Source organism: Pleuronectes platessa, chromosome 4, assembly GCF_947347685.1.
Source record: "Pleuronectes platessa chromosome 4, fPlePla1.1, whole genome shotgun sequence".
NCBI lineage: Eukaryota > Metazoa > Chordata > Actinopteri > Pleuronectiformes > Pleuronectidae > Pleuronectes > Pleuronectes platessa.
Window position 1 is genome coordinate 9,743,419 of NC_070629.1, and position 12,638 is coordinate 9,756,056.

The window sequence follows — 12,638 nt, forward strand, 5'->3', positions numbered from 1 at the left end:
AGTGGAAAAGGACAGATTTGAATGCACTGTTCTACATTTATTTGCCTGAATGCAGGCTAATTTGAAAGCTAGACAAACAAATGCTGCTATAAGAGAGCAAACACAGCTGTAACCACAATGTCATGGGACTGATAATAATACTCAGTAAAATAAAGGTCACCTTTGTGTTGACGATTCAGTGCATGAAATGATGGTTAAGTAACAGTCAATCTAGACATGATGCTGAACAGAGCAATCAGCTTCCAATGAACAGTTTATTTAGTGTACTGGACTAACGTATGATTATCCGAGTGGTCATTAAAATCACAGAACCATTCATCTGTGTTTATACACCAGTGTTTTGGAGAGATTAAAGCCCTGTCCAAACTAATGTTTGGAAATTTGAAATTTTGAAACCAAAGTTTTGCCTCTGAGTTTGGGCCTCTCGTCCAAATAAATCGTTATTTGTCACTAAAAAACAATTTTTTCCAAACGCCTCTGAACAAGCAGCTTTTCAAAAACTCTGGTTTCCATGTACACGTGAGTATATGTCAAATAGAGCGTTTGGGGAACATTGACATGTTCCTCTGTGTAATGAGCATGCTTGAATATCACACTTCAACCGAACATCTACACATGAAAAAAATCAAGGGTCATTCACTTTCCTGTCGTGTCCAGATAATAAGACCACAGTGTTCTTCTCTGCTCCTTGTTTGATCGTTTCTTTGGACTTTAGACTGTCACAACTGACCCGAATTCCTTGTTTGGGTGTTTGTAGTTGTATTTGTATTCTCGTCTGGACATGGTGACATTTCACAAGTGAGACTAAAACTATCCGCCTTGGCCTCTCAGATCGTTGGCTCCAAGTTCACATGCGCAACAGCATGTTGAGTGACTCAAACGGACGACAAGGAGTTCGGGCTGGGGGATATGGAATCAGTTAACATCGATATATATCTGGATATAAATCAAAAACCTATTTCTATCATTTCAGCTTCAGAGAGTAAAAAAGAGTAGTGGTATTACCCGTCTTTGTGGGAAGATGCTTTCGACACAATTTTAAGTGCACACTACTCTACTTCTTGTTGACAATAAATGGCCAAAATTCCTCAGTCCCTTATTTTCAACAATGTCCCTGTCTTTTGAGCCTTGGGCTGTGTCCATTAGAGTTTTCTTCTACTGCAACGCTGTCGCTCTTTTTCTCTTTTATCTCGCTCCCACTCCTGTGCTGCTGCCGCCTGATGCTCCTACACTCTGCGCTGTGGATGTCAACCTAAACTGACGTGGCTGTAACTTTATTCCAGCCGCATGATTGGTTATTATTCACATCATCATTGGCTGTTCGTGTTGTCTTTCAAAACATACACGGAATGACTTCTGTGGACGTCGTATCGACCAATGTCTTAAATCTCTATCGAGGAAAAGTTATTTCTCTATAATAATCTTAAACGTTTGATCGCCCAGCCCTATGGGGGTTTATCAGAGATCAGTCCCTGTGGCATGAGGAGACAGTAAGAAATGAATAACTTTCATGCCAATTCACTCACGTGACCTTCAGACTAATAGACACATTTCAATTTACAGAGACATGAGAAAAAAAAGGAGAACGACTGGAGAGTATAAAACAAAGAGCAGGATTTCCTCGTCAGTCGACATTCAGAGGCTTGAACCTTGAGGTGGCATAGAGCAACAGTAAATAGACGTACCCACACAATCCCAACAATGCCAAACTGTTCTGAATGCCTACTAGCTAATAACATGTCCTACTTTAAGTTTATGTTGCCTGCTCGACATGTATTGTGTTCTACTCTGTTGTTTAATAGGTAAACTGAGCTGAGAGAGATGAAGATGAAAAAAACAAGCTCACCGCAAATACTGCCTAACAGCTTCCAATTTTTGTGGTTGTCATGGATTCGTATTTCCATTCTTCTAAGCACTTCAAGTGTAATTCCTTAAAAGGCTGGAGAACCGCTACTAATGGATCTTGTGTCGAGGCTGTTTTTGTCATCTGTTTCTTCCAAGGTCAAAATGATCTGCCACTCTCAACTGTTTCTACAACGTTAATGCACCAGATTGAATTTGATGCTGGAGTTTTATTATTCCCTGTGTGCCACATACACAGACACATGCATTTCAAAAAGTACAGGGCTGCAAACAGTGCAATGACCTAGTTAGTAGGCAGTTCTGAGGTTTGGTATCTTGCTCAAGGGCAGTGATGGGGGGCCATAACTCAATTTGCTGTTTCACAGCAGGAATACAAACTTGACTCAGTCCCGAGGGTCAAATCATCAACTTCTGAGCATCAGTATTCAGCAACAATGTCCCACTGAACATGTCCATCATGCAAAGCTCTTGGACTGTAAGTCTAGAAGTAACTTACAACAACAATAGAACAAGTGGTCTCAGACCTTCTGACCATACACTGACAACATGACAGCTCGTCAAGAGTAACACTAAAGCTTCCTGATCGTCGCCTAGTGGCTGACTGCAGTATAGGTCATAAATCTCTTCCATGTCAGTGGATGGGAGATGGACCAAACTTAAAAGTACATGTTAGATCCATTTTTGTCATTTGAGGTCATTCTAATTACAGTGTGTTCATGTGTTATGTTTCTGTAAGTTGGGTTTTATAAGTAATTTGATTAAATAAAAGTTAGGTGAAACATCATGATTGACAGCTGAGTCTGACTTGTGATTTGTCACGCACATGTATTCATGGTACCTCAATACTACGCCTCCACCCCTTGATCTCTATTGCACAGACTTCAAGTGTGAAAGGTAGCAGCGTTCATATCTGGGATATTTGGGCTTCACTTCTGGATAGTTGGAGGAAGTTATGATTGATTGATGATTTGGACACTACAGTATATGAAAGGTGATGTGACTGTGAGAGAAACATCAGACAATTAATTAATGAATAAAAGCTGTTGCCTTCAGGAGCAGTTTCAAAAAGGGCCACCAAACTACACATGAATAAACGTGAAAGCACAACATCTTCTTGTTAATGGGAACATTCACACACTCCAATAATTTGAATGGACCACATCAATATTCTGTCCATGTGCTCAGATGATTCGAAAGCCAAAACTTGAGGTGCATAGTTATTGGGCAACAATATGCTAACGTTCAGAACATATTATCTACAATCCGCAGCGTGGTGTGTGTCTGTTTGTTTGCAGTCTCTCAGCTCCATCGACAGGAAACCCATTATCTCACCGCTTGCTAAATGTTTGGTGGTCCTTTGTTCACTCTTGATGAATAATGGACCCCACCTTTGTTATGCCAAACACAAAGCATGATTTATGCCACAGTAAAGGTACGCAGCACTTTGCCCTTTTCTGTTTCCTGTCCCCGGAGACTGCAAGGTAAAAAGGGTGACAAGCTGGGAATGACAAAATAAAACGTGCATCTCTGTCTACGGAGTGGTTACTAATCCATCATCTCCCATGTCAAATCCAGTGCGACATACCCATACTGCTGCTGACGTGATGACTAATGGGTGTCCCCAACGTTTCAGGAATCAAGGGTTTCAAACTCTTTTCTAAAATAAAACAGAAACATCAAACTGGGGTCAGTTGGTATTTACCCAACAAGAGTGACATGATTTTTCACAACATCAGCAGAACAGAACCAAACATCCTCCTTGATACCCTCATTTTTATCTGTGAAAGCATTTCTTTCTGGATATGACAGCCACTGCTCAGATATGATACAGAGTTGCATCTGATTCTGTGTAAAAGTGTTAGTTGCGTAGGCTAGTCTGATTTAAGTGTCTCCCATCAACGACGGCCAATAATTACATTTAATAGCAGAGCATGTGATCTGTCAGTGAAACATGAATCTACGTGCATTTCAAACATATGTTGCAGTTTTCAATGTTATTATTCTCTAAGGTGAATAATAACAGCCTCTCTGCAGATGCCTGTGACACACTTCTTCCCCTGAACCATTGCCCTCACTTTGGAGTGTACCTCCAAACCTCTCCACAGAGCTGTGAGGGACAGTGGTAAAAGAAAAACAAAACGACAACGCTGGGAAATAGGAGATTTGGTGTGCAGGGTTATCATTAGTCATGTCAGTTGTGTTGCTCTGGGGTTGACACTCTCATCCAGTCCACCACTTTGGTCCAGACTGAAATATCTCAACAACATAAAATCCAGCCAAACATCAGCACGTTACTTTGTCATTGTGAGCACGTTTGCACGCTGGCTCAAACCCCTTCTTAAAGTGGAACCTTGCAGGGCTGTTGGTGTGACTGGAGACCTTTTTTTCCTCTTCTTCTTGTTTCCTTTGTGAAGTCACATTTGATTTACACTTGCATTTCTGCGCTTTACTGAATATCCATTTTTCTGTGAAATTAAGGACATCACTTCCCTAAAGAACAAAATTATAATGTGATTAGAAGAGGAAGGACAGGTGAAGTAAAGGCAAATGGAAAATAGGGAATGCATATGAACCACACCATGCACAGTGTGCTCAAGGGTTCAAGTGACCTTTGCCTCTTGCGTGGTAAAAAATATGATCTGCAAGATAGTAGGATCTTGTGATGACGGTACATTTTTGGAAAGTTAGTTAAAGACTAGAACTGTACCTTCTATACTACTTATTTTTTTAATTTTAGCAATTAGTTTTTTTTTGTCAAGTGGCAATCTATCATGGCATCTCCCATTGGATTGTGAACTTCTGTTTTGAAGCCTCGAGGTTGGCATTCAGGCCGGAGCCATCTTGTTTTTATTTAAAAGAAATTTCAGAAGTAACCATATTTGGATGAGCAAGGGGTCTGCGAAAATGAGCATATTGCACGCCCAGGGACCTGTACCCATTTAACTGTCAATCACAAGATATCTATGCTTTCACAAATATTGTGCATATCTGATGTTAGTCACACTGAATCTGCTAAATATGGATACACATGCTGTCAATGCAGCATGATGGGTGTAAGCTGCACCTGCTGTAGATGCCATAGATTTGGTAACAAGCCAGAGCTAAATAGGTTTGTTTTTCCAATGAATCACTTAGAAGGGCTTAAATAATGGCTGCCTACTCCGTAACAATAGTCCAATAAAGTAAGGGACTCACACAGTCAACAGACAAACAAAAAGGAGCTTCAATCATGTTGCTCTCCTCCTTTTAATTTTCTGTTCTCAAACATCTAAACCTTGTCCGGGTCCATTCCCACACAAACACACACACACCACCCGATCACATGATCAGTGGACAATTTGTCTCTCTCTTCATGTGCCTCTGTAATAAAAGTCAAACAGGAAGGATACAGAACTGTGGTTGATAGTACAAGCAGCACGTATCAATGATTAACTTGCCAAATGCATTCTCACGGCATTTTTATTTAATGGGGCTCTGAAATATTTTGACAGCAGTTTTGCTCTGGAAGAGGGGCTTGTTTACATGACACGGCCAGTGATAGGGCTTAAAATTAGATGCATGTTTCCCCTGTGAAGTTGGTTTGCTGCAGTGGTTTGTAACATTAAACGTGTCCCTTGTGGTTTTCTAAAAGATCTGAAACGCAGCACTCTGTAAACTGTTTGTGATCGTGGGATTTAAGAACTCAGTATAAAATCCCATTAAGCACTGAAACACTCTCTCCGTCCTGATCTTGCATTCTTTCACAAGTGCGTTCTGCTTTGATCTCATCGCACTAGGCTGGCAGGATACGTCCAATCCTCCACATTTCGGCGAGGTCGCCGACAAGTGGGAAGTGAACAGCGCCTGTGAGAGTAGAACTTGGGCGTCACATCAAATTACCTGAGGAATCGTCAGCTAGGTCAAGTCATCTGTGTCTGCTGCAGCGGGTGGACGTTGTCTCTCCTGGGACGACCTTTACGCGCTGACCTCACAAAATTATGAACATATGTAGAGGGCAAGTCGATGCGGGAGCTGTGTGGGAACTTGGCTAATCAATGACACATCGGTTGGCAGGAAGGATGCGAAGGCAGTGGCTAATCCTGCTGTCATCTGTTGGTCCTGTAGCCTCTGTGATTTCCTCCCTCAGATCCCCTGCAGGAGCTGACGGCTGTGATCACACCTACACTCGTGTTTTCACTCGTCTGATCCTTGCTGAAAAAGTTTACTTTTCAGCAGTTGTTTTTTTTCTCTTGACCTACATCCCACCAACCTACCACAAGTTCACATACAGTTAAACCCGCTCCTATTTGATTTGCGAATAGTGTCAGTCTCTTGCTGTGGCTTCTCCACTCCTCCTCCTTTTCTTAGAGGTCTGAGGAAAGGACTACCCTTCCTTCCCACTGTCGTGAATAAATCATTCATATTTGACTTTTGAATAATTGAACATACAACATATTACTCTCAGTGAAGCTAAGACCCGACTGCAGCCAAAATAGATACCAACTCTTTTTGCTGGAAGTGGGCACGAAAGCAGTTACGCTGTAAGTGCAAGCCAGGATAACTTATGAAAAAAAGGCAATTCTACCTACATTAGTTTAGACTGGAGGCCTTGGGAACATAATTTCTCTTTTATCCACTTGAAAACACTCAGACTGGACCTTTATGATGGCACTGGTTCAGCGCTGCGCTGTGTTAGCTTCAATTTGCAGTGTTGAATCTCCACTTAAAGAGGCTGTAGGTGATGAATGGGTACTGATGCGTAAGAATGGTTTTCACAGCACTTCCACACACAGTATGAAATCAATAGCATCACCACCATTCTGCAGTCATTATTACATGACCTAGGCATGATCCCAATAGCATGCTGATATTTTTCGAGAAAAGCTACTCAACCAACTTTTATAAGGGGAGTTGCTGCTGTGGTAGATGAGTTTTGAAACATTTTGAAGGGGAAAAGAGGGTTGGACTTTCACACTGAAATGGAAGACAGGTACTTTTTACATTCATTTCATTTATAATACACAAATTGAATAGGAGTGGAGCAAAAAACGACAAAGTGTTTGAGGCCATTGTGGAAAATGCTGCAAATAAATGAGGAATTTTTGATTTTTATATGATTCTTGTATTAATGTAGAAGTACTTTGGTTATTGAGGTGTTATATTGCATAGAAAATGTATTTATACTAAACTTTAAACTATATATATACAGTGCCTTGCATAAGTATTCACCCCCTTTGGACTTTTCTACATTTTGTCATGGTATAACCACAGATTAAAATTTATTTCATCGTGAGTTTATGTAATGGACCAACACAAAATAGTGCATCATTTGGAAGTGGGGGGAAATATTACATGGATTTCACAATTATTTACAAATAAAAATCTGAAAAGTGTTGAGTGCATATGTATTCACCCCCTTTACTGTGAAACCCCTAACAAAGATCTGGTGCGACCAATTGCATTCACAAGTCACATTTGCAAGTCACATAATTAGTAAATAGGGTCCACCTGTCTGCAATTTAATCTCAGTATAAATACACCTGTTCTGTGACGGACTCAGAGTTTGTTGGAGATCATTACTGAACAAACAGCATCATGAAGACCAAGGAGCTCACCAAACAGGTCAGGGATAAAGTTGTGGAGAAATATGAAGCAGGGTTAGGTTATAAAAAAATATCCAGAGCTTTGAACATCACTCTGAGCACCATAAAATCCATCATAAGAAAATGGAAAGAATATGGCACAACCGCAAACCTACCAAGAGGAGGCCGTCCACCCAAACTGAAGAGTCAGACAAGGAGAAAATTAATCATAGAAGCAACCAGGAGGCCCATGGTTACTCTGGAGGAGTTGCAGAGATCCACAGCTGAGGTGGGAGAATCTGTCCATAGGACAACTATTAGTCGTCTACTCCACAAATCTGGCCTTTATGGAAGAGTGGCAAGAAGAAAGCCATTGTTGAAAGGGATCCATAAAAAATCCCATTTGGAGTTTGCCAGAAGCCATGTGGGAGACACAGCAAACATGTGGAAGAAGGTGCTCTGGTCAGATGAGACCAAAATTGAACTTTTTGGCCTCAATGCAAAACGCTATGTGTGGCGAAAACCCAACACTGCCCATCACCCTGAGCACACCATCCCAACAGTGAAACATGGTGGTGGTAGCATCATGCTGTGGGGATGCTTCTCTTTAGCAGGTACAGGGAAACTGGTCAGAATAGAGGGAAAGATGGATGGAGCCAAATACAGGGAAATCCTTGAAGAAAATCTGATGCAGTCTGCAAAAGACTTGAGACTGGGGCGGAGGTTCATCTTCCAGCAGGACAATGACCCTAAACATACAGCCAGAGCTACAAAGGAATGGTTTGGATTAAAGAATGTTAATGTCTTAAAATGGCCCAGTCAAAGCCCAGACCTCAATCCAATAGAGAATCTATGGCAAGACTTGAAGATTGCGGTTCACAGACGGTCTCCATCCAATCTGACTGAGCTTCATCTTTTTTGCCAAGAAGAATGGACAAACCTTTCCATCTCTAGATGTGCAAAGCTGGTAGAGACATACCCCAAAAGACTTGCAGCTGTAATTGCAGCGAAAGGGGGTTCTACCAAGTATTGACACAGGGGGGTGAATACTTATGCACCCAACAGATGTCAACTTTTTTCTTCTCATTATTGTTTGTGTCACAATAAAATTTATTTTGCACCTCCAAAGTACTATGCATGTTTTGTTGATCAAACGGGAAAAAGTTTATTTAAGTCTATTTGAATTCCAGTTAGTAACAGTACATAATGGGAAAAAGTCCAAGGGGGGTGAATACTTATGCAAGGCACTTTGGACTGTATTCATTTAGTGCTTATTTTGGGTCAGTCTTATTGACTACTTTACAGTACAAGTCACATTCACCCATTCACACAAGCATTCATACAGCGCTTCTATAAACACACTTTTTTCTATTACACAACATTCATATACTGTCAACACAGCCCCCGTGGGTAACCGTGGGGTGCTGTGTCTTGCCCAATGACACTTTGTAAGGCAGATTAGTTGAGCCACGGATCTAATCACTGATCCTCTTTGGTGGACAACCCACCTCCAGCGCAATATCTTGTTAATGATGTAAACTTGCATATATCACGGTTGAGAATTATTTTCACATTGCCAACATCTAATGTCTAAATTACAGATGGTATTGACTGCCTTAATCTGGATGGTTGTACATGTTAATGTGAGAAGATTAAACTGCTTCAGACCTCTCAACCACACTTAGAATATGATGCATCTTTTTACAACATAATGTGTAATTCTACTCAATAGAGTGTGTATATTAATTAAAAAAGTAGCTGTTGTCTTTGATTAAACTTGTGTCAACATGGATGGTGAATATCAGAGATTGTCTATTCCTGCAGGATTACAGCAGTCACTCTAGGAGCATCTATGTCAAGCCATGCAAGTCTCCGCTGCATGGGTCATAAATTATTTGCCCACACACACTGGGGACCACTCCTCTAGTACCAGATTGCCCATATTGGCATAAACTGCAACGTAGAGCACCTCCCCTGGAACCCTAAAGGAGCTCCCCGAGACAATCAGCTTCTCTCTGCAGAAATGCACCTTCTCGCCAGGGACTGTTTCACCTCCACAAACCCGCCTGCTCAATCCTGAGCCTCATTTGCGGCACTCCTCACATTTCAGCTTCGCTTTGCAATGCACGTCCTTGGGAACCCGAGTTGACGCTAACAGAGCCCTAATCAAAGCTAATCGTGTGCCTAATTGGCAATTCCCATCCTGATGAATTATCTCTATGATTCCCGTTGTGAATCTTCTGCCAGCTCAAGACACTCTGCGCTGCTGAATTAAAAAAAAATCTGATTTCAAAGCGATCACTGAAAACAGTTCACAGAACTGTCTGTGCAGCTTGCATGGGGATAAAAATAATCCCAAACTGACATCACATTATTTTAAATTCTTGTGTCTGGCAAAAAGGCAAAGGGACTCGGAGATGCTCTGCTCGAGTGCCGTGTGTATGTGTGTGTGGGTATGTGTGTGTGTTTGTGTGTGTGTGTTTGTGTGCACTTTGATCTCACAGTAACACGTTCAATCATCCACTCTATCGTTTCAGGCCTGCTCACTCACAGATGGGTCCATCTCTTCTTTCTGATTACATCCTATGAACAATTCTCCTCTCTAATCCCAGATGATGGCACCTGACAGAGCCGGTTTGCAGCACTTTCACTCAGCCTCCACGAAAAATCAAAGGGAGTCCTGCTCTACAAACACGGACATTGTTTATTTCCACTCAGCTTTTGTATATTGGCTGAGGTTAAGATGGGAAAACATTTTATTCTACAGGAGGATGTCAAAGAATGACGAGTAACTGGTTTCACGGTGGCCACCTCATGACCTGACTGAGGAATGAGTGGCCACAGATCAGGCCCAAATCCCAGTCCCCGTCCATCCATCTTCAGTTATCACTGTGATCACGGTGACCTCTAACCTAACCTCTGAGGGGCCGGTCTGCCTGTACACAACTGATCTCGTTACCTCCCACCTAAGCACAGCCATAGCTCTGTCAGTGTCAGTGCATGCTGACTGGAGCCATCACACTGTATCACAGCATGATATCTACGACCCATTTCCTCCCATAATATCATTATCCCAGCGTGTGTACGGGCATGAAACACATCATTCTGGGTGCAATGCATAGAGGTAATAATGCCTGATTAGCAATGGGGAGGAGGAAATAATCAGATCATCGATACCACAATGTGCCTTTGTCTTCATTAAGGCTACAGTTGCAGAGCAGTGACATCGAGAACTTGACTTTTATTTCATTGTGGGATGTAGTGGGAGCATTGGACATGTCTCATTTGTCTCAAGCTATCAGGGTTGCCTCTGCCTTTGTGAGCACAGTCTCCCCAGAGCTGTGAGCAGAGTGGGGACCCTGATTGGTGGGGATGGGTGTTCAGGGTTGAAATTTGAGGCATCTATGTGGGCTGTATTTAATTCACTTTCATATATAATTTTGGAACATCATGTTGATGCCAAACACCATGGATGGTAATGCTCATATTTATGCAGGTAGAGTGAGTCAGAAACACAGCATTTGGAATTCTGCTGCTGCTGTACCACATGTAAAGTGAATTCCAGCTACTTTAGCTTTTCCTTTATTTTAATGGTCGCGTAATAATAAAGAAAGGGGGTCGTGCTGTGCGCCTTAGACAGAAATGCGGGACCATTTCAAATCATGTATCAGTGTCTTGGCAACTAGGTGCATGAGTCCTGATCTAATGCGTAATGAGCCTACAGGAAAATATGCCCATGGTCAAGCAGATTAATGAATCGTGCTATAAGTGAATCACAGTCTGCGTACAGTCATTTTCTGCATCAGAGGCTTTAAGCGCACAGAGCAGCTGATGTGGAATGAGGCATTTAAGAGCCATCATCTGGTGTATAAACGCCCATTTGTTTCATGAGTTTCGTTTACAATTCATTACTTCCTTTGACACTTGAACTGTTCCCCACCCTCGGTGCACTAAAGTCGTTTGGGGCAGCCAATAAAAACACATATTTGTCGTTTAAACCGCAAGACGCACCGAATGCGTAATTTCGGTGCCGATGCAAAACTGATGCGTTCCAAAGCAGCTGCGGTCCAGCTGCCGCCAACTTTGTAAACTCACCTATCCACGCTGATCACACACAGGGTCATGATGGAGGCAGTGCAGCACATTACATCCATGCCGATGAAGATGTTGCAGAACACCTCCCCAAAAAGCCACTTGCCCCCGGTGAGGTCCGTCACTATTACGAACGGCATCACCACTATGGCCACGGACAGGTCCGCCACTGCCAGGGACACCAGCAGGTAGTTCGACGGCTGCCTCAGCTTCTTCACCACACACACCGCGATCACCACGAGGGTGTTCCCCATCACGGTGACCGCCGTGATGATCGCCAGCATCACCCCGATGATGATCTTCTCCGGGCGCCCGAAGTCCAGCAGCTGCTCCCCGCACGACTCGTTCCACATGGCGGTAGGACCGATGGTGACGAGGACGTTGTAGAGAAGCTCCAGGGTTCCATTGATAACTTCGGAAATATCCTCCTTCTTGTTAAAAGTGAACTCAATTCCCGAAGTATTGAACATCACGACAGCGTTATCCCGGTGGGGATGCAAGGGACACCTCGCCAGTGCGCTCCAATTACGCGCATATTTGGATACGTGTAACCTGCTCTCGGCTCCTGTCCAGTGGTCTCAGACTGAGGCTGTTGCAGCTGCCCTTCATCAGAGCTGCCAACAATTCAGAGGAGTTCTTGACTGGTTTCTGTTTAAGAATCACCCGTCAGAGGAAGAGCTATGTGGATGAGTGCTCCATCCCTAGAGGGCGGAAACGAAACTTCTGCTCCAAAACTATATAAGGAAAAAAAGTTACAGAGTCTAAATGTGGCTGCTCAAGAAGCACTTGTTTCTCACGACACTACTCCGAGGAAGAATGGTCTGTATGGGGAGCTGCGCTGCGCAAACCGCACCTAACCATGTGACGCATCACTGGAGACGCACAGACAGCCAGCTGAACACATACAGGGCATAAGAGACACAGCAGCCCAGACTCTTTTGTTTCAGAGAGCGAAATCACCTGATCACCTGATCACCTGATCATCATCATCATCATCATCATCATCATCATGATTATCATTGTGTTTTCTCCTGTAGTGGACACTATTCTTTTCTTCTGGTATGTGACGTTGCTTCTCTTGGTTCCCTTGGCCCCTCACATTCTAACACTGGAAATCAGAGC

General features: G+C 42.8%; 1 protein-coding gene across 1 annotated transcript in view; it reads right to left on the bottom strand.

The window, feature by feature from the left end:
- Window positions 1-12,415, bottom strand: part of htr7c (5-hydroxytryptamine (serotonin) receptor 7c) — a 28,619-nt gene extending 16,204 nt beyond the window's left edge. The window contains exon 1 of the mRNA XM_053421885.1: window positions 11,520-12,415. Coding sequence (XP_053277860.1) covers window positions 11,520-11,986 — 467 coding nt within the window. The 5' untranslated portion in view covers window positions 11,987-12,415. The remainder of the gene's footprint in view (window positions 1-11,519) is intronic.
- Window positions 12,416-12,638: the final 223 nt, after the last annotated feature.